This window comes from Carex rostrata, chromosome 7 (genome assembly GCF_964058835.1).
Source record: "Carex rostrata chromosome 7, lpCarRost1.2, whole genome shotgun sequence".
NCBI lineage: Eukaryota > Viridiplantae > Streptophyta > Magnoliopsida > Poales > Cyperaceae > Carex > Carex rostrata.
The window spans coordinates 8,415,221-8,438,230 of NC_135924.1; the positions used below are offsets into that span (position 1 = coordinate 8,415,221).

Below are 23,010 nucleotides of genomic sequence, written 5' to 3' on the forward strand. Positions count from 1 at the left end.
CATCTCTCTCATCCCACCTCTTCCAAGAAGTATTCATATGTAACATGAAGTATGCATATCTAACAACTGAAGTATTCATATCTAACTAATAAAGTATTCATATGTTGCACTGTGACAACCTTCGCTGGGCTAGCATGGACCCCCTCCAATGGTGCACCATCCTCTCCCCGCCGAATCTCGACGGTGCACCACTCTCTCCTCGCTGGATCTCGACCGTGCACCAGGCTCTCCTCGTCGAATCTCGACGGTGCACCACGCTCTCCTTGCCGGATCTCGACGGTGCACCACGCTCTACTTGGTGGATCTCGACGGTGCACCACGCTCCCCTCGTTGGATCTCGACCGCCATCACAACCATCGGCGTGGGTAGCTGGTGACGAGCAGTAGAGGAGAAAAACAGAGTGGGTTTTGAGTTGTGTTGAATTTTTTTTTTTTTTTTTTTAAGAGAAGATTGAAGAGGGTGAATTTTGACCACGTGGGGGAACAAAAAAGGAAAGTTGTTAGGGGGACAGATAGGGGACAGATTCAAGGGGGACAACATCTTTACTCTTTTTATTTTCATAGCAAGTGTTTTTTTTGTTTGATTTCTTTGTTTTATTTAGTTATATTTTTTTCTTTTTCAACATCACTTGCGACTTTTACTTATTTTATATTTTATTTTCCTAAGTATTATTATATTTTAAATATTGGACTTTAGATTATTATAACTGATCATACAATTATTAATAATTATTAATTAAAAAATATTGTTAATAATAAGTCATTAAAAAGAAAAAAAAAAGAATGTAGTTTTCCATGAATATCTTTATCAAATTAGGATTTTTTACAATTATTTTACGTACAATTGAACATTCATTTTAGACATTTGCATAGTCACTTTCGGACTTATCCAAAATATGAGTTCATAGATTAATTTGTAACTTACCGTACCTAAAAAAATTCATCTGTCACAATTTTGTGATAACCGAACATATCCTAAATCATTTTGATACTTGAGTTGTAGAACTAGGGTGTTCTTAAGCTCACCAAGTATTTGGTGAGCTTAACTCCAAAACTCATCAAATCGATTTCAAATGACGAATCTAAACCGTTGTAATCCACCTACTTTATGAGTGATATATCTATATGTGAAAATTTTAAACATTCGAATTAATTTAGTATAAAGTCAAGCGGTCAAAAAACGTTCAAAAAATGAATGCACTAAAATTAATTTATTAACCTTCTAATTTTGACCGATTGGCTTTATACTAAATTAATTCAAATATTTAAAACTTTCACATGTAGACGCATCACTCGTAAGGTAGACGAATTCCAACGGTTCGGATTCGTTATTTAAAATCGATTTGATGGGTTCTAAAGTTAAGCTCACCAAACACTTTGGTGAGCTTAAGAACACCCTAGTTATACTCCTTGAGTTGTGATAAACAAGATGAGGCTACAAGTGTACGCCTCACGTTTATTGCCTACTAATGAAAATAACAAGAAAAGGTATGGTGTTAGCTTAATCTTAAGAATAACATTCTAGAAATATAAATTGCAATAAAATTATAATTTTATTAATAATATAAAACTTACTCCAGTGGCAACCTCTAAGATACGGTGTTCTGCGTTCGGATACCAAAGAAAGTCTGACACCCGATCAGTGTGGTACCGGATACCGGGCATCACAGATGTCAATGCCTCATCAACGTACTGTGACATCCCAAAAGGAGTAAGTAAAGGGGCTGCACCTCAACTGGAAGAAAGGTATATCTCTCGTAGATGCCATGCTATATTTTATATTTTGGTCTTATTAGGATTTACAATTATATTCTAGTCTTAATTTTGGGCAATTACTAATTATTTTGGACAATAACTAATTATTTTGGTCAATGACTAATTATTTCGGTCCATAACTAATTATTTTGGTCAATAACTAATTTTTTGGACAATTACTAATTATTTTGGACAATAACTAATTATTTTGGTCAATGACTAATTATTATGGTTAATGACAAGTTTTTTTGGACAATAACTAATTATTTTGGACAATAATTAGTTATTTTGGTCAATGACTAATTATTTCGGTCCATAACTAATTATTTTGGTCAATAACTAGCTTTTGGTACATATCAAAATCATACATTCTAAACTCTAAATTCTAAACTCTACTCCTAATTCTACATTTACTCCTACTCTTATTTCTAATCTAAACTAAAAATTGAAATTAGAAAAGAAGAATAAAATTACCTGATTCGAAGGGATTGAGAACCAAATGGAATTGTGATAAAAAAATGAAACTAGCGGCCACTATTTATAGGGTTGAGGGGTGACCGCATCCCCTAGAAGCGGCCATGGCCGCAGCCCATAAAAGCGGCCCAAAAAAGTGGCTGATTTCTGTAGATACGGCCATGTCATTTTTATAATTTTGACGAAAAAATAGTGTTTTGGTTTATTATTTTTTGAAGAATGGTATATTTAAAAATTTCGGGTTATCGAGTTATATTAGATGAAGAATTTTCTTGTCAGAATTACACTGTTCAAGGTCTCTACTTAATAAGTTATATATTTTACCGTTCATTTGGATTCTACAATTGTAATATATTAGAACTGTGTCAGGTTCAATTGCATAGAAATAAAAAGAGATTGGAATGAAAAACGAAGTTTGGAAACGATGCTTGGTTTCGTTTGCATAAATATTCAACCCAAATGAAAACCTTCAACAACCGGAGCACATGATGTCCGGCTCCATAACCTTTATTCCTCTCTGCTACAAGCCTTACTAGAAAAAAACAAAATGCCCTGATTGCTATGTTCGAACTTGAATAAGCACCACTGTCCCTAAAATTTTGACCTCTACTGCGTACGCATCTTTCAGAGCCTTACCAGAAACTGCATGTGACGCACAGTGACAATTAGGTCCATTACATAGTTCTCCGGACCCCAAAGTAAGGACTGTTGTTTTTTTTCTTCTCCATGTCCCTAAATAATCAAAGATATTCGGCGAGGACTCAGGAACCTGACCGTAGTTTACCAAAAAAATATGCTATTAGCTTAAAGTTTATGGCCTACTAATGAAAATAACAAGAAAAGGTATGGTGTTATCTTAATCTTAAGAATAACATTCTAGAAATAATTTTCTTCTTTTCTTTTGTGATACTGAAGGTTCCGAACTTTTACCAGTGAAAGCCGACAGAATAAGCGATGCCCTAAATATGGTCATAGGAGATGACAGGTGTATATCATGATCCAAATTGTACTCTGGTTAAGTTTCGTAATTTCAGAAAATAAAATCATAGGATTAAATTGCAGAAAGAGAAATTACCGGATTGAGTTGACTGCTGATGAGCCTATAGCAATTCTTAGAAGTCAAACTAACTTGATCCGACCCAGCCCAGCCCAACCCAACCCAAACCCAATCTGGACCCCTTGGATTGCCATCTCTAGATTCAGCATTAGGTCATAATAACGCAGCCCATGGAAAATTAATTATCTAGGATGCTGTCTGTGGAATGTTGTTAAAAATCGCGTGGTCAGGTTTCCAATTAGAGAAAATTGATCAATTATCACTCTAAAATTTAATTTTTTTAAAAATATCACTCTTAAATTAAAAATTATTCTAATACCACTCTATATTTAATTAATTTTTAATTTTATCACTCTAAATAATTGATGTCTAAAATACCCTCTTATTTATCAGTGTGTTTGAGTAGGTTACCCTTTTCTCTCCCACCTCCCCATTTCTGCTCCCATGGCGGTCGTATTTCCCGTCCTTGTCCTGCTCCAATGGCTCTCCATTTGGAGAAGATCGGCAGCCACTCCAATTCCTTCGCTGGTTCTTCTCTTTCGCTGGGAAATAATCTTTCTCTGTTCTCTATGACTATGACTATGCCCACGCAAAAGCACTCAAAGCTCACAGTTTTCGCCGCCAAGAAAAAGAAATACAAAATGAAGACTCACCAGGTACCTTATCTACATTACTAATTTTACTCATTCATTGCTAATCTAAGTGCAAGCTCACTTTAAGAGCTACAATTTTTCTTGCTCTACAATAATTCCTCTTACTGATTGGGGGAAATCGTTGCCTACAAAATTGGTCATGTATACTAACTGCTAGAGCATACAAGTGCTCTTATAATTGAAGCGAAATGCCAATTTTGTGAAAACATTGAGCGAATTGATAAGTGTATCACAGCTATTAGCTATCACATTCAGAAGACTATTAATGAATATATAGAGCTCTTTTATCAAAGGCAAAATTAAAAATAGGGAGGGTATTTTAGTCGTTAATTATTTGGAGTGGTAAAATTAAAAATTAACTAAGTTTAAAGTGGCATTAGGATGATTTCTAATTTTGGAGTGGCATTTTTCAAAATTTAAAATTTTGGAGTGGCAAATAACCAATTTTCCCTTCAAATTATCAACCAAAAATCATAATAATGCAAAAGGCAAGTTATTTTAGATATTGCACTTTAGATAGGCCAGAATTTCCATATTCTGGGCGGGACTTAGGTACCAAAGAGTTTGTATAAATCAATAACATGAGAATTAAACTTTTAAACTAAAACCAAATTCATATAAATACACAAATTATTCCAATAATTTATTCCAGCAAGGATAAATTGATAACATGTCCCACCAAAGATAATCTATACCAGCACTAACAATATTACAGCAATGTGCATACTTATTTGGAGCATCAAAGAAGTTTAGGTCGCTCTAGTAAAAAGATATAAACAAGACACTCTTTGCGGTAGTTGGAGATTGCAATTCTTGGAAGAGAGTACTGAATTTGCGCATTTATTGTGCATTAGGAGAATAAATAGTCCCTATATACATTCTCTAATACAAGAGATCCCCTTAATTAACTGCTCTTTTACTTAGACTTGAGCTCTGCCACCTTTTCCTCTGTACTCTTGAGAGCATCTCCATAGATGCTAATCAACTAACAAAGAAAGACACAGCGGATGTTAGTGTTTAAGAGAAGCCAGTAATTTCTTCAAAATGATTTACAATAATTACAGAGTCATGTCATTCTTACTTCGTCAATTTCTGAGGGTGTAATGTTAAGAGGTGGTGACATCATGATTATGTCACCAGCAACCCGAACAATCATCCCTCTCTTGTGGCATTCTGCTCCAAATATTGATCCCACCCCTGAATTTTATTGAGATAATGTCCATCGTTAGTCCAGTCAACATCCACATTATATAAAGGACTTAATTTTAATTTAAGTGAATGCTTTACCCCATTCAGGAGGAAATAGATCAGTCGGGGATTTGTTATTTGTGAATTCTGTAGCAAGAAGCAATCCGTCACCTCGAATCTGAATATATTACACACAAATAAATGTCTTTTCGAACATAGTATTTGTATCTAATCACAAAGAGTAGTCATTGCATGGGGTAACTGCATGTACAAGTTCATGTACTATGCCTCTGAATTAAAATACAGACTACAGAGCATGGAAGGGCATATTTGAGAAGTTACAAAATGAGGAGTTTAACAAGAGAAAGGTACCTCTCCAACAATTGGACTATCTGAGAAGGCTTTTAGTCCCTCCTGGAATCTTCCAGAGACTTCTTTAACATGCCCTGGAATATCTCTTTCTCTAAAATATGGTGAAAATTTTAATTTTTTAAAGAAAATATCAAGGAAAAAAGAAGAAGAAAAAAATGGACAAGTTAAGAGGGCTTACTTGTAAATCTTAATTGCTTCAAGGGCCACAGCACAAGGCACAGGATGCCCTGAGTATGTGAATCCGTGTGCAAAAATACCTATACAAAGAGAGAAATTAGAAAATAAAAACACCACTGTCTTATAGATTTAAGAGATTACATGCTTCTTGAAACAAATAGATAACATCAGAAAAGAACTTGTACCAAGTTTATTGCTCTGAGAATAAATAACATCAGAAACTTCTGGGCTGACTAGGGTTGCACCAATTGGCACATAGGCGGACGAAAGAGCCTGTTTAAAATAATTAAAAGAACACATAGGTATGAACAAAAAGAATATATTACTCGTATAATAGAAAAAAAAAATACATTGTGCTTACTTTAGCTATAGAAACAAGATCGGGTTTAATATTAAATTTATCACAGCCAAACATTGTGCCCAACCTTCCAAATGCTGTGATAACCTAAAATGCAAAATGAAAAAAAGAAGTTAAAAATACATTATTACAACAATACTGTAGATACCCAAATTCCACAATGATAAATTGATAAATCTGTACCTCATCTGCAATGAAAAGAATATCGTATTTCTTTACCACAGCTTGTATCTGTGAAGGTCAGAATTCCAAATATTCCAAAGAATTAACCCAAGTTCACATAAAAACAGAAAATTAAGTACTGATAAAGTCTGCTTGAGAAGATAGGATTTTGAGAACTCCCTCACCTTGTCAAAATAGCCTTTTGGGGGAGGGATTACACCTCCAGCCCCCATAATCGGCTCAGCAATAAAAGCTGCAATCTGCAAAAACAGAGCCAAGTAAGAAATTAAATACAATGAAGGGAATTTGCTGCCATGTTTTTAGACAATGATGCCTGGGTCTGATATTTCTGATTAAGTGAACCACTGACAGAAAACCTTCAGTTAACATGTCTAAAACAGCGCAAAAGTTGCACCTTAAAATGACAAATAAAACTCCTTTACATAAATGTCCCAAGAAAAATAAATTAACACTGGTAATCAAACTCACAGTCTCAGGCCCTTCCTTAAGGATAAGATTCTCCAAATTGTTAGCTAATCGAGTTGCAAACTCTTCCTCAGTTTCACCTAATCAAATTAAGTCCACTTTTATTTCAGTAAATAATGGTCATAAATTTTAGGAGAAAATTTCAATAATTAAAAAAAATATATAAATAGCATGATATACTTTATGCAAATCATTTTTATTACTGCAAAATACACAAACAAAATCATATGTTCCCTGTTTTCTTCATCTTTTCAGATATATATGAGCTATCATCATTTACAAAAAATATCGTGCAACTCAAAGTCCAGTAGAATTGAGGGGAATTAGGTTTTTCTTCAATTAAAAAAAAAAATCTGAAGAGCTACTTTTCTATTTTGCTTAAGAGAGGGCTTAGCCACCAGCATCAGTAATAAGAATATTTATTCTTTTTCTTTATCTTTTATTGAATGAAGAGGCCCACGGGGGCTTGAACCAATGGCCTCTTAGAACATAGAGGCCATCCTAGTAACTTAACACTTGAGCTACTAGGTCATTTGCAATGAGTATGTTTCTTACATTAAAATATTCTTATAAAAAAGAGAGAAGACAGGATCAAACAACAAAACATCAACAAGCACGTGCATGATTTTGAGGTCTTCTGCAGGCATGTGCATGATTTTGAGGTCTTTCAGGGGAACACATAAGCAAATCTTCCCATATATTACACTAATAATTATTTGCAAGTATCAACTATCATACCAGGAAGGTGGTACCGCCAATAGTGGGGGCAATCAGTATGTAATACAAATGGGGCTGGGAGATCAAATTTCTGATGTAAAGCTGAAAGCCTGAATATGAACAAATAAGTAAGAATTAAGTCTAATAACATATGGAAGCTGGTGATTTTACTCAAAACAAAAAAGTATCACATACCCAGTGAGACTGGCAGATATTAGAGTTGATCCATGATATCTGTGATAATTCATGCAAACAATATATAAACACATTAATGCATAAAGATGCTACAAAGTATGGATAACTCTGCAACTAATTTCCAGCACCAAACTTAACCACCACTTGTAACAGTAACATATAAGTTGATGTTCAATTCAAAACTATTGCTGGTCTAGAGGAAGGGTAAATCAAATTTGACCAAAAGAAAAAAAAAAATGAAGAATGGGGAAACAAGAAAATCAAACTGGCAATAGCTTTTGCACAATTCCCTTGGTGACCTTGATGTTACAATCAGCATATTTGAGCTGGTACAAAAAAACGAGGTTTGCAATAGATAGTGGAACCAGACTTCTTGAAGAACAACACTTACGCCATTGAACGGGCAATGAATTTCTTCTTATTTGGCCTCCCCAGTGCATTGTTGTAGTACCACACAAGTTTTACCTAAAAAGAATTACATTGTTTTTCAAAAAAAATCTAACAACCTCGGAATTTTTTCACAAGTATGAATCATTTATTATGATGGTGAAAAACATAGCTGATACTATCTCTCTAAAACACCAAAATAAATCATAAATGTTCCTCCCTTTCCCATTTCACTCGAGAAACATCCAAACTTCCCTTTTCTCATTCTTATCTAGACAGATGAAGGAGAAAGCAGTTTGGGAATTCCTTCTTTTGAAGAAATTTGGAGAGAAGATATTCAAGTGATAGTGGCTGTAATATACACATTTTTGATGTTTTAAAGGGTGCATGTGAATTATTCCGGTAAAAGCCTCAAGTAACCTGAGAATCATTAGCTTCAGAGCCGCTGTTGGTGAAGAAAACTTTACTCATTTTTTTTGCCGTGAAAAGGTCTAAAAGTTCCTTTGCTAGATCCTGAAACAATTAACAAGTGAATAAATAATTAACAGGAGACAACATACACATGGGTCAACCTTATGGAGCGCTCTGTATAGAGACCATTTCAGTATGTTACCAATTACCACATTATTGGAAGCTTCATTGTTGTATTCATTTATCTGTTTCTTTGCTCAGCAGCATTTTTGAGGAGAGAGTTAGAAAGATAATTTGAACATACCAATGAGGGCTTGGTGGTACTGTTCCAGAAAGAGTGGTAAAAAGGAAGAGTATTTAGCTGATCAGTTGCAGCTTTGATCAGCCGAGGTTCATTACCACCTGATAAACATTGATATTATTACTTGAAAAGTATACATCTATAGATAAATTGAGGAATTGAATTGAAAAAGTGTAAAGGTTGACTATTTTTTACTATTTTACCTAGAGCAGTGCACCATAATCCAGCAAGAGAATCAAGGTACTTATTCCCATCTGTGTCATATACATAAATACCCTGAAGTTGTTGGAAAATCACAAGAACACCACTATTAATTAAGACTCAAAAAAATAATCAGAGGGTACTATTTATCTTTGACTACATTTCAAAAAGAAAATAACCTGAGATTTCTCAATAACTAAGGGATGTAAATCATTGGATTGCCATCCAGCAGTAAATGGTGCCAGCATGCCATGGCCTTTGAACCTATTTATATTAGAACAATAGAAATTAACAATACAAAAACACTAAGTTTACTGAAACCCTGCTAGACAAAAGAAGACTAGTAGTATACAAAAATAAATAAATAAATGTAGTTGATTAATTTATAGAAACATAAAACAAAACCATTCAACACAAAACATAAAAGAGATCCCTATATACCCTTTTTCTTCCGTCTCGGGTTGCACAGAAGTTTCTGAACTGAAATGCCTTGAAATGGTACTAGTACAATTAATCGCCTCATATTGTGAGAAGGCTGCACCCACTAAGTACCTAGCCAGACTACCAGCCTATGAAATATATAAACGGAACATAAGAAAAATTCGAGAAGTCTATAATAGATATTTTTGAATATATTTTGGGTCTGTCCAAAATACTGAAATACAGTCAATAGTCATGCTTGGTGGAAAAAAAAAAAGTTGACAAAAAAATATAACCTAATCATCATCATCAAATTACAAACAACAATTAATTTTTATTGAATCAGACAACGAATTATAAAGCACGAACAAGCTATTACGTTAGTGTTTGTAACGCAGTGCTAATTTGAAGGAACAATTTATTGTAATTAGCTCCGGGTGGTGCTTCAAGAGAAAGAGGGAACGTGAACGGTAAATATGAGCCACAGCTGGTATCATGGGACTATAAATTCAAAATAAATTGAAGAAAATTAACCTTCTGAGAGGTCTTGGATCGGAGAATACTTGATGCCAGCATTTCAGTATCCGAACAAAGATCTGTTATGTTATTGAGAGAGAGATAGAGGGAGGTGGCGAAATATAGAACTGGGACAGGACGATTCACAGTAAGTGGTCTACCAAGTACACTGGACATCTCCGCTGTTCACAAGGGGAGGTTACTTGTCATTTTCCTTAAAAATAGATGGGCAGAGACTTTTATTTTAGAGAAATTTGATTTTGTAGTAGCTGTCGTAGCATCTGTGTAATTGAACTCGACCCGATGACAAATTTTTTCTTTTCTGCATAGTTTTGGGCCTTTTGGCTTCCAATACATCCCTAATTGTAGAACTTTCTGAAAACAGAAATTCCATCCTTGTTTTTGGGGGCAATTTCATGTATATCTCTCAAAACCTTTAAGGCTTAATTTCTTAAATGCCCTTCAATACAGTGTCAATTTCTTATTTCTCCCTTAGCTCTTGTATATATCAAATTTGTCACTCAACTCTTCCATCTCTTTCTTATTTACCCATATGATTAAAAAGAAGGATTAATTAATATTATTAAATGCTCCATCCATGATTTTTGTTTACTTTAAAAGCAATTGACCATAATATCTTTTCTCTTGCTCTTCCTTCCTCTCGTGTGGGGTGAGCCCAACTAATTCTCTGTTACTCTGTATCACCTTAATTACTCTCGTGTGGGGTGAGCCCAACTAATTCTCTGTTACTCTGTCCATAGTTACATTTACAGAAAAGAAACAAAATCAAAGGGCTTCAAACAAAAAGCTAAAAGATGCAATTATTGAATTATATTATTGTTAAGAGTATTTCTAGATTGGTCGCTTGTATGTATTATAATTGCTTAACAAAATGAGATAACGTAGTAATCAATTATTATGAAAATTCTACAACTAGAATAAGGAAATATGAAATAACGGAGAAAAAAAACTATCTAGAGTTTCGAATCTTCAATGGTTTGTGCGAGATGAGATCCTACTATGGAGAGAGAGGAGATAGGCTCGGTTGACATTTCATACAAAGAAATAGGATATCCAAGATGAGAGACATCCATACTTGAAGAGGTACAAGGAAGAACACCCAGATCCTTTATGCGAACATATTGTAGCCTAAGAGCGTCATTGATCTGAGTGTGACGGGGTTTACGTACCCTATGCTCAATCAGATGTAATTTGTTTTCCGATTGAACTAGTTTTGTATATTTATTTTCACCCACTATTTATGTTCCCAAAGCTTTTGGAGGTTGTCGTTGCATTTTATTTCCTCTGTTGTTTGTTTGTATTATCTCATCCAGTATAAGATCCTCTGTATTGGTATTTTTGTGTACTACGGCAAGGTACTACTGTTAGGCTAGTATACACAGTATGAGGGAATATATCTTTGGTTTCTCTGGAAGTTGATGATCATGATAGCTGCAATCTTTACCAGCAGCATACTCTGTAATATATTTCTTTGAATGCAGACCTAAGGGCATTTCGATCAAAAATAGGGAGAAAAGAAAGGACGTTCTACAATTATTAGGGGCATTTTCGTCTATTTTTTGGAAACAGAATTAATACTGATTTTTTAATATTATTTGACAAGAGTTAGTTTTTTTCTTATTGTTAAGGAGAAAGAAGAAACACATTGAAGAATTGGAGGGTATATACAATATATTAAACTCTAGAGGGATAAATAAGAAAATTAAGACAAGTTGAAGGGTATATGAAAAATTAACCCAAGTTTTAATATTACATACTTATCCCTCCAAAATCAATAATTACATATTTATTCTTAAAAATGATACAAACTCACATATTTGTCCAATCTAACTCTATAACATATCAAATATCTCCAAAAATAATTAAATAATATTTTAAAAACTTAAAAAAAATATTTTACAATATTAATTAATAATACAAACTATTACGCTCTTTGTTTTTTGTCTCTTTAGTCCGTCTAAGTTTCTCTTTAAGGTGCCAAACCTCCCGCGTCTCTCTCCAAACAAAAATGAGAAATTAAAGCAAGGAGGGGCAGCAAAACTCTGCAAGAGGGGAGGTGATTAGGGAAGGCAGGGAGAAATCTGTAATTTGGCTCGTTTGGAGAGAGAGGCGAGGGAGATATTTGATATGTTATAGAGTTAGCTTGGGCAAAAATGTGAGTTTGTACGATTTTCAAAGATAAATATGTAATTATTGATCTCGAAATATTGAAACTTTTGAGGGATATATATGAAATTCCCCCTTGTTTTTGTAACTGAAATGTGTTTAGAAACAATTATGTCATTTGGTCCTTCACAAATATTAATGCATTTCAAAATTTTCTCTTAATTATTATTTTTCTTTTAAACTATTGTTTTTGTGTGCAGCTTATTAGCCTTTGCTTTTAAAATGTTCGTCTCGAAAAGATCTAAATGGTTCCAGAATATTTATAAAATTACTTAATAAACCTTGTTTGGTTCCATGACAATCTTGTTATAAACATATTTTGCTTCGAGAATCGTCTAAAAAACTGAAGGCTTAAGTTTCGGTTGATAACATGTTTCTTTCTTTCTTTCTCAATTTTGTATTCGAAGTCGACATTTTTACCAGTGGGCACAAATAATATTTCCTGCGTTTTATATTTTCTTTTCTTTCAAATATACATCTCATTTTGTGTGGAAGAGAACGAACAATGCATTGACCTTATTCGAAATAACATACAACGCAAAACCCATCCTAGATGGCCCAAACTTCAATCTTTTATTTTTTAAATGATCTTATTTTGCCGCCTCAAATTTTTTAAGTTGTTAGGTCAACCTGTCAGTTAGTAACTTGTGAAAAGCAATTATCAGGTTTGTTGCACTGAATCTTTATTCTTTTAAATATTTTTGTTAACAAGTTTGCACAACTGGCATATCACAAAAGGCTCTATTGGATCCCTAAAAAGAATTTCAAAATTTGTGCCTACTACCTGGTTGCTCAAGTGTCAATATTGATTCTGTTATCCGCTTGATGGTTGACACTAAGACGTAATATTCTATTAAATCGGAATGTCTAATCTACGGATGTGACCAGTTACCAAATATATTAAAATGAGCCTTTAGAAAATAGAGATGTCGAATTGGAATTTCTTTCTTTGTTTTTTGGGAGTCGTTACACGTAGACATTTGCTAACGGGTTATCCGTGACCCGTTCCGGGTTACCCGTTAGGGGTAACGGGTAGGACGGGTAAAGGGGTAGGTCGGGTACGGGTAAAACCCGTAACGGGTAGACGGGTAATTTTTTCAAAACCTCTATCCGGTCCGTTTATTACCCGTACCCGTTGCGGGTTGACGGGTACGGGTACCGCGGGTACGGATCCGGGTATCCGGGTACGGGTCCGGTCCGCCCGGTTTTTTTTTTTTTTTTTTCTTCTGTTTTTTCCCTTTTTTTTCTGTTTTTTTTCAAAAAATTCAAATTTTTTTGAAGTGAAACGGGTCGGGTACGGGTATGCGGGTAGATGGGTACGGGTAGGCGGGTACGGGTATGCGGGTAGATGGGTACGGGTAGGCGGGTACGGGTAGGCGGGTAGACGGGTATGGGTATAACGGGTTTTTTTTCAAATTAGGTTGTCTGGTCCGTTTATTACCCGTACCCGTCTACCCGTCTACCCGTTTGTACCCGGGCAACGGGTACGGGTAGCTCGGGTAACGGGTACGGACCGGGCAAAACGGGCTGAACCCGTTAGGGGTTTAGCAAACGTCTAGTTACACGGTGATTGTCTGACAGTCTGAGTTGTCTTTATAAAAAAAAAAAACTTTTGTTCGCCTGTTTTCTCTTAACTAGGAATATATGCTAGGTTTGGTTTCTTGTTTATTTTAACGAGCTCCTTGAATTGTGCTCGGACTTGGTACTAATCATATCATTATCCTGTTATATTAGTTAGTGCTGGTTAGGTCTAATGTAGAATTGGGGCTTTCAATGGTGCCCTCTTATCTATTTATTTGATAGGGGCAATTTCATGTATATCCCTCAAAAGTTTCAATATTACATATTTATCCCTCAAAAGTTTCAATATTACATATTTATCCCTCAAAAGTTTCAATATTACATATTTATCCCTCAAAAGTTTCAATATTACATATTTATCCCTCCAAAATCAATAATTACATATTTATCCTTGAAAATCATACAAACTTACATATTTGTCCAATCTAACTCTAAAACATATCAAATATCTCCAAAAGTACTTAAATATTATTTTTTAAAACTTAAAAAATATTTTGTAGTATTAATTAATAATATGTTGACTATTATGTTTTTCGTTTTTGTCTCTTTAGTCCATCTAAGTTCTCTTCTCTCTAAGGCGTCAAACCTCCTGCCGCTCTCTCCAAACTAAAATGGAAATTAAAGCAACGAGGGGCGGTTGAAATTTGTGAAAGGGGAGGCGACTAAGGAAGGTGGGCAGAAATATGTGATTTGGCATGTTTGGAGAGAGAGGCGAGGGAGGTTTGACGCCTTATAGATAAGAGAACTCAGGCGGACTAAAGAGACCGAAGGACATAATGGCAACATATTAGTAATGAATATTGTAAAAATAAATTTTAAAGTTAAAAAAAAATATTATTTAATTATTTTTGGAGATATTTGATACGTTATAGAGTTAGATTGGACAAATATGTGAGTTTGTACAATTTTCAAGGATAAATATGTAATTACTTATTTTGGAGGGATAAATACGTAATATTGAAACTTTTGACGGATATATATGAAATTCCCCCTATTTGATATGTACCGTATTTCATAAGACAGGTACATGTAAGTTTTTCTTGTTAGCTTGTCGGGTACGGATAAGAGTTAAAAGAGATTTTGTTAACATAACGAGTAAGAGTACAGATGAAAGACGATGTTAAATACAATGAATGAGGATCAATTGACCCTATTTATTTAAATTTTGTTTTGTATTTATGTATAATTTTTTATATAATTTTGAGTAAAATGTCATGAACAGTGTAAATTATTCTCATTAATTTTCAGTATGGAAATTGTATATGATTGATCTCATTGTGTATTTGACTCCCATAGTTCGAAAGTATGACTCCGTCTCTAATACAAATAAAGACTATTTCTTACATGTTATCCTATACATTAATCATTAAAAATATTAAATTATATATGTTGATGTATATTTATGTGGAGATGATGCATCATGTCATATAGTTTTATGGGCGAATTTCATGAATAGCCCTCAAAAGCTTCAAAATTACGTATTCCTCTAAACTTTTAAATTACGTATTTCCCTCTCCAAAATTAAAAAACTCATAAATTTAACTATTTCATTGTTTTTTATAATAAAACTCATTCTAAATTTATAAAATATTCATTTTATGCTTTATTAAAAGCATAAAACGCCCGTCAGACTCAAATTTAAATCTAAATGGTACGACACATCACATTAAGATCTGTGCACATTGCTTCACTATCTGTGTGTGCTTGCTTCAATTCGTGCTAATCTAGCGCACACATATCTTAAAACAGTTCGAATGGTAGAGGAAAACCCTTTAGATTCAAATTTGAGTCTGATGAACATTCTATGATTTTAATAAAGGGTAAAATGGGTATTTTATAAATTTAGAATTAATTTTAATATAAATGACAATAAAATGAGAAAATATGTGAGTTTTTGAAATTTGGAGGAGCAATACGTAATTTTAAAATTTAGAGGGAGAAATACATAATTTTGAAGTTTTTAAGGGGTATACGTAAAATTCGCTCTAATTTTGTTCATGATTCATATATATTTATTCAATGACACTTTTTATATGTTTACTTGTATTCGATAAGACGAGTACGGATAAATTTTTTTTTTCATTAACTTATCAGTATATATAAAGTTTATTTTTTCATCAACTTAACAGGCAAAAATATGAAAACGCTTCCATCCGACTCATTCTGTACCCGATAACACCCCTACGTGGAATCATATCTCCTCATATAGCTAACTTTAAAGTCCTTAACATAATAGAAACTCCTACCCTAAAATGCCTATATATCGCAGCCAGGGTGAACAAAATTATAGAATTGCATGATCTGAAATTCGTCAAAATTCCAGACGATTACTTATGTTAACCGATGGCTGTTTTGTGCAATTCCAATTGTCTTTGAGAAATCTAACTTGTAAGGTAGTTAGGATTTCAAGATATGTATGGGTCAGGTTTTGAGTTTGAGTGTGCCAATTTATTTTCGCACTATACCTTTCAGATTCCGACCCCAACCGACCAAGAAAATTTAAATAAAGAGCATAAGCATATATATATATATATATTTTTTTTTTTTTTAAGTTTCTTATCCATATGTCTATACTTATCTTAAAAAAGGGGCAAAGATTCGTATGTACGTCTGCATAATAAGCATTATACATGTGGCAAATATTATTACAGTCGATATCCTTTGTTTTAGCTCAACTTTATGAGCAAATATGTATACCAAAATGTTCTCCTTGCTATTATATATTCCTTGCGATTACTTTTGAGTATTAACTGTAACTTCCATTTACTATTTATAATATGAGTCTAACTATCACCATAACATTATGATTTAGCGAAAGTTCTAATAGTCTCAAAAACCTATCAAATAGGTCTGAAATGAAGAATCCAAACCGTTCAAATGTATCTATTTTACGAGTGATGTGTTTACATATAAAATTTATAAATTAATTTAATATCAAGTCAAGCAGAAAAAAAAATATTTTCTCAATTAATTTTAATGTATTTATTTTGAACTTTTTATTTATTCTTAAAATATATATCAAATTAACTCGTCTGATTTTTTTATGGAGCCTAAAAATTGCTCTTTAAACAAATCTTTGAGCAACCCCCCAAGTATTTAATGTCTAACTTTCATTTTCAACGCTCATATTAAATCTTTTAAAGTTTTGTTTATAATATTTTACAATGCTAGTCACAAGCATTTAAACATCTATCTACAAGCATTAATTTAAAAGATAAACTCAAGTAGAAAACGTTCGTCTTTTTAAAAAATGACTTGAAAATAACTTAACAATATTTCTTCATAGATCACATTTGAAAGAGAAACTCAAGTAGAAAACGTTCGTATTTTTAGATTCACAAAATTCATCATGTGTTGTCAGAAAAATAGACGAGAATAATTAGAGAAAAAAAAATGGGTGAAATGAATCTTTCTTTTTTGACTTGATGACAAAAATAGTTAAGATTTAAAACTATTCAGATTTAGGATTTAAATGCTTGCGAATAACATTGTAAAAAGTTATAAATAAAACTTTAAAAATTGGATATGAGCGCTAGAAATAAAAGTTATATAAAATTAATTGGAAGATTTTTTTCAATTAAATTAGTTGGAGGCTGCGTTCGGATATAATAGCTCGGGGGATCCAAATATTTCCTTTTTTAATACTCATTTAATTTTCTTTTTCATTTCTAACAAACGAATTATAAACCATTATTATTTTTATTTGAAGCCCGTAGGCAGTAAACCAAAATTATGACAAATGATGTGATACACACACACACACATGACACATATACCTCCGGTTTTATGGAAATATAACCAGTAGCTGCTGCGAGGTCACTCCATCAAGGTGGTGGCTGCTGAAGGCATGGAATTATTCAACTGACATTACGTGGCCGTATGTACGTTAGCTTTGATGCTAGGATTAGCTGTCCTGTACACAGTACAACACTGCATCCAATCATGATGTTGTAAACGTAACACGTCCTCCGTGTGGATCTTTTTAGTAATTAAAAAATTTAATTCTTTGCAAAAGAGAATGATTTTTTTTTCTTTGAAATATAGATGAAATCGCAGACACAACTCCACTAGATGCAGGTTTATGAGACTGCACAGTTACTGTGGTTATATCTATTTTTCGATTTGCTCGAAAGTTGATCGGTTTCATTAATTAGTCTATTCTAAATGGATTTGTATCCATAGTAGTACCTCACCAAGTACAATTAGATCTGAGTCGTCAGTTTTAATTTAGCACATATATCAAAACGGAACTCCTATGTTTAAATAGATATCGAATTCAAGTTATTTGACTAAGATTTAATGAATACCTAGCTAGGAGGATACGCATCCGTTTTCAATAAAACAATACTATTGATGTGGTTTCATTTATTTTTTTTTGAAGAAAAAATAATTAATCTATTTTCTGAAGATTTGATACATTTTTTTATAATGTTTTTGCTATTTTTTTTAAATAGATAGAACTCATTGCTTTCAGATAGTTCATAATTTAAAATCATGTTTAACATTTAATATTCAGATTAATTATTTGAATTTTGAAATAGAGATATGAATCCATAATATGAATATTTTTCATAATATTACTCAGTATTTTAAATAAACGATATTAATAGTAGTATTTTAAAAACTCAGGATATATAAACAGAAAAAAGATATTATAATATGAGGAGGGTTCAAATGCACCATAATTTTTGTGTTCCACTATGCTCCACATCCTTTATCTCCGTTTTCAAAGTCCGAACAGTCAATCCAAACCGCTCAACATATTCTTCATAATAAAATATGCTTGGAGACCAAATTTTATATTTTTTAGAATCTGTTTACTATTTTTAGATAGATATAAAATCACTATTTTAAGGATATTTTGGACCATCTGATAAAGTGATATTGTACCTATGTAAAAAGATAGTAAACAAATTCTAAAAAAATATAAAATTTAGTCTCCAAGCATATTTTATAATGAAGATTATGTTGAACGGTTCGGATCAACTGTTCGGACTTAAAAAGCGAAGATAAAAGATATGAAGCATATTGAAGCACAAAATTATGGTGCATTTCAACCCTCCTCTTATAATATTGGCCGCCAAAAGATTTAGCACATGGTGCCGTCCGATTTTTTTATTTTTACCCAAAACCATATTATTTTTAATATTTATATCCACTTTTGCGGTGGATTTTTAAAAATACCCAGTCCGTGGAAATTTTCCACGGCCCGATTTAAACCTCCCCCCCCGTGGAATTTATCCACGGTCTGGATTGAAGTTCCCCCCCGTGGAAAATATCCACGGGCCGACCCCTTTAATTGAAATCGTTTCTGTCTCTCCGTGATCTCTCTCTCTCTGTTCTCATTCTCTCCGTGGTCTCTCTCTCTCTGTTCTCGTTCTGTCTGGGTGAAGCCAACACAGAAGCAGTGAAGCCTCCCTGCGCCACTCCCTGCACTACTCCGAGCGGCGAGGTGTAGAGACTCGGTACCGGTCGTTCTATCAAAGCCGGCTCTTGGATTTCGTTGCTAATCGGGTAAGTGAGCACCTTAGAAATTCATTGATTCATTTGATTAGTTGTATCACGTTGACCGCATCTTGGATTCCATTGTTATCGGGTTTTATGGGTTGATTTGGGGATTTATAATTTGTCTAGCGCGGGTTGTTGATTTTCCCGGCTGGACCTGTGTTGACTACGTTACTTGTCTAAATTTGGAAATTTACTATAAATTATTGATTTGACGAATCAATTTCGGTTGTTAATACCAACCTTGTACCGGTGAGATTAAATCAGTACCAGAATTTAATTTGTGCATGAACATATCCATTTACAATTAGAGGGGTAAAATGGTTATTTTAAATTTTAAAATAATTAAATAGAAAGGAAAATAAATAAATGGGGATAGGAGAAAGAATTTAAAATTTGTATGGGGATATTGGATATTATAGTATTTTGATGGATAAATTGGTTATTTCAAATATTTAGATGGGTACACAGGAAATTTTCCGACATTTTTATTTTAACTCCATTGAAAAATTATTTTAATACTAATAACCAAAGTTTAGTAATAATTTTAAAAATACCCCACCTGTGGAATTTTAATTCCAATTTTCTTGGTTTTATAATTTTGAAATTTATTTATATTTATTATTTTTTGTATTGAAATATTGAAAATGTTGGATATATTTATTTGAAAATAGATGTAATACAATATAATTTGTTACAATCTTTCTAATAAATCAAATCATATTGTATTTCATCTATTTTCAAATAAATATATACAATATTTCCAATAGTTCAATACAAAAAATAAAAAATATAAACAAATTGCTAAATTATAAAACCACGAAAATTGGAATTAAAATTCCACGGGTGGAGTAATTTTGAAATTATTACTAAACTTTGGTTATTAGTATTAAAATAATTTTTTAATGGGGTTAAAATAAAAATGTCGGCATACCAAGTTATTTAAATTGAACCGAAAGACTTCACGGACGAGTATCATTTTTTTAGTATCAGTATAGTGATAGCAAGTGGCACAAATTTGTTATATATAGCCTATATATTTAGATGATGAATTGATAGTATGTTTTTTTAGTATATTTTTTTCATATTAGCCTCATTTAAACTAATTGTAGCACGTTTATTTTGTTTTTAAACATAGGATGGCCAGGGGACGGCCTAGGAGACCACCACCAGGGGACCCTGTTGATGAGCCCATTCCCGCGGACAGCACAGAGCATTTCAATCCATTATTATGGATGAGTCACACGGAGCACCGAGTCTGCATGGCATCCCGAGAGGTATGTGATTATTTTTACTTTTAAATTTAAATTGTGCCAAGTTCTCGTATTTTGAAGTTCTTATGTTGTTTACTTTTTTTCAACGCAGAGTGAGGACATTTTAGATGCCAGGAGTCGGTACTATGGTATGCAGTATTACTCGCTGATGGAGCCGTATCTACGAAATTTGGGGTTGCACCATTTGGTCGATATCATGGAGTCAGAGACTAAGGCCATCAATGCGTCCCTTATTGCAGGACTAGTGGAGCGATGCCACGGCCACGAATTCCACAACACCTTGCTTGACCAGTCCTGTATTTCTATCGAAGCTCGGCTTGGTCCAAAAATCGTGCCTCGAGCCGGGATTCTTATCACATATCCCGATAAGCAATAGTTTCATAAAGTTGTACGACTCTTCCCAACTCCCAAATTGACGGGCAACTGCAATCTCACGACCTCTCCAGAGTTTGTTGTACTTCGGGGTTATACTGCCAAACCTAACCCTCACACAATGTGCCACACTCCGGATGCTCATAGTGGGGTCTTCCTTAATGCCGCTCTCGATGATATCTGCGATTATTGATGCCGTCAGTTGTGCATGGTCGGTCCTGGTGTACTCAGACGTGCAAGTGTGAGGCGTGTCTTGCTCGGTTATCATCCATGTATCTCCTGCATTTGTTGCCTTTGCCTTCAGTTTGAAATGACAACCCGAAGTGCTGCATCTAATTTCCAGCCGGGATGTGTCACTTCTCTTCGTATATGTCTCCTTGTTCTTGTCAACATGGTACTCTCTGATCTTTTTGGTCAGTTGTTTTTTGTTAGGAAAGTATTGGCCTTTTGCGAGCTCACTCCTGTATTCAATCCGACGACCGTAGCAAGAAACGTCTGCTTCTCGAAAAGCAGATGTGTCATTGAAGTTTACAAACGGGTGAGTCTCAGAACGGCCACTTAACGGCATATTCTCTCTATTTTGTCTCACAGTGGGCTGTGTGTATTCTTCTTCATCTTCTTCATCTCCTTCATCATTAATGTCCCAGTCTCCTTCCTCCCATTCATCGCCAGTTTGCAGATTTTCCTCCGGTACCTCGTTCATAAATTCAAATTCTGACTCGTTTGGATCTTCATGTACTGGTGCCGGTCTGGGGTCAGGACTTGGTTCAGGCCCAGGTAAGGATGAAGGACCTCCATGCATGGATATAGGTGAGATAAAAGGTGGAGATTGTACTCGTGGTGGGACAAAAGGTGGAGATTGAGGTGAATTACGGTATATTTCTGCTTCCGGTTCTGCTACTGGCATTGAGATAAAAGGAGTGTGTGGTTCATAATTGGGTTGATCATTTTCTGCAACCGAATTCTGGCCTGAACTCCCAGCCACTGACTCTCCGCGAATTCTGCATGCAAAAACTTCCAATAATGGGTCACCGGACCGCACAATCTGCGCGATCAGGCCTCTCAATGCCCCGTCATCACCCAATGCGATTCTGACATACCTTCCTGCATGGACCATTCGGGCCTGAATCTGTAATTCCCAACGATTCCTATTGTAGCCACTCACTTCATAAATAAGCGATTGCAACTGCTCAAATGAGAAATTTTCATCAACCCAATACGTATTTACTGGAGGTTTGGAGTAACGTGCCCCATTCTGGTCAAAAATGAATTTCCCCCCAAAATGTATTGAAATTCCAATAGGCATGGCCAATAAACTACATTCGGAGAAGGAAATATTTTGTAAGTTTACTGATTTCAAATGAACAGTAAATACGTATATGCACAGTAATGAATAGTAAATGAACAGTAAATACGTATATGAACAGTACAAAACGTATGTGCACAGTAAATGAACAGTAAATACGTACATGAACAGTAAATGAACAGTAAATACAATACATGAACAGTATATACGTATGTGCACAGTAAATTAAAGTACATGAACAGTAAATACGTATATGCACAGTAAAGGAATAGTAAATGAACAGTAAATACGTATGTGAACAGTCCATACATAAATCTATAGTAAATGAATAGTAAATAACAATGCGTAAAAAAACCTGATTTAGCAGTCGAACAATTCTCTTCCTCCTTCCTCTCTTTCTCCCTTTCTCTCTTTCAGAATAAGCTCTCTGCCTCTCTCTCTCTCTATTTATAATGAAAAAGCGCAAAAAAAAAAAAAAAAAAAAGGTCCCGCCCGTGGAATTTATCCACGGGGGGAATGGGGATATCGGCCCGTGGAATTTATCCACGGGGGGAGGGGAAATTCGGCCCGTGGAAATTTTCCACGGGCTGGGTATTTTTAAAATTCCAGCGAAAAGCTGGGTATTTTAATTAAAATAATGATATTTTTGGGTAAAAATAAAAAAATCGGTGGTGCCGTTCTGGATTTCACGAGTTATATTTAGTCTTCTCTAATTTAAAGTCTAGAACTTTGCGACTATTATAAATTTGGAAATCGGCTTATTAGTAAGTTTGAAATGAATATTAATTGATCTCTAACCTAATTGGTTTATTATTTATTGGTCTTTCTAATGTTACTAACTTTAGTTTGATTTAATCTTTTCATAGTATATATCTTTTTAGAGTGAGTCTATGGTACTATGCATATTACGATTTGGCACCGTGCTACGGCTCTATATTCGAGTTTTCAAATCCTAA

The 23,010-nt window shown here is 34.1% G+C and overlaps 1 protein-coding gene and 1 long non-coding RNA gene across 2 annotated transcripts; both read right to left on the reverse strand.

The window, feature by feature from the left end:
* Window positions 1–2,714: 2,714 nt before the first annotated feature.
* LOC144557340 (uncharacterized) lies at window positions 2,715–3,456 on the reverse strand. The gene is made up of 2 exons (XR_013512614.1): window positions 3,304–3,456; window positions 2,715–2,960 (listed from the first exon to the last, which is right to left on the reverse strand). It is a non-coding gene; the product is annotated as an uncharacterized LOC144557340 (long non-coding RNA).
* Window positions 3,457–4,527: 1,071 nt separating this feature from the next.
* Window positions 4,528–10,021, reverse strand: LOC144557234 (gamma-aminobutyrate transaminase 1, mitochondrial-like). Its single transcript, XM_078305778.1, has 19 exons — window positions 9,848–10,021; window positions 9,335–9,462; window positions 9,073–9,157; window positions 8,896–8,968; window positions 8,696–8,793; window positions 8,401–8,493; window positions 7,985–8,058; window positions 7,594–7,632; window positions 7,420–7,508; window positions 6,685–6,761; window positions 6,381–6,455; window positions 6,217–6,264; window positions 6,037–6,120; window positions 5,861–5,948; window positions 5,677–5,755; window positions 5,499–5,589; window positions 5,226–5,304; window positions 5,020–5,135; window positions 4,528–4,923 (listed from the first exon to the last, which is right to left on the reverse strand). Exons 1-19 carry the CDS (start codon window positions 10,004–10,006, stop codon window positions 4,855–4,857), a joined length of 1,644 nt encoding a protein of 547 aa, XP_078161904.1. The 5' UTR covers window positions 10,007–10,021; the 3' UTR covers window positions 4,528–4,854.
* Window positions 10,022–23,010: the final 12,989 nt, after the last annotated feature.

Coding starts and splice junctions, on each gene's coding strand:
- LOC144557234 (XM_078305778.1), bottom strand. CDS start 10,006: ATGTCCAGTGTACTTGGTAGACCACTTACTGTGAATCGTCCTGTCCCA. Junction 5,590..5,676: donor GAAGCAATTAAGATTTACAA/GTAAGCCCTCTT, acceptor ACCATATTTTAG/AGAAAGAGATATTCCAGGGC. Junction 4,924..5,019: donor CACCCTCAGAAATTGACGAA/GTAAGAATGACA, acceptor TTTCTTTGTTAG/TTGATTAGCATCTATGGAGA.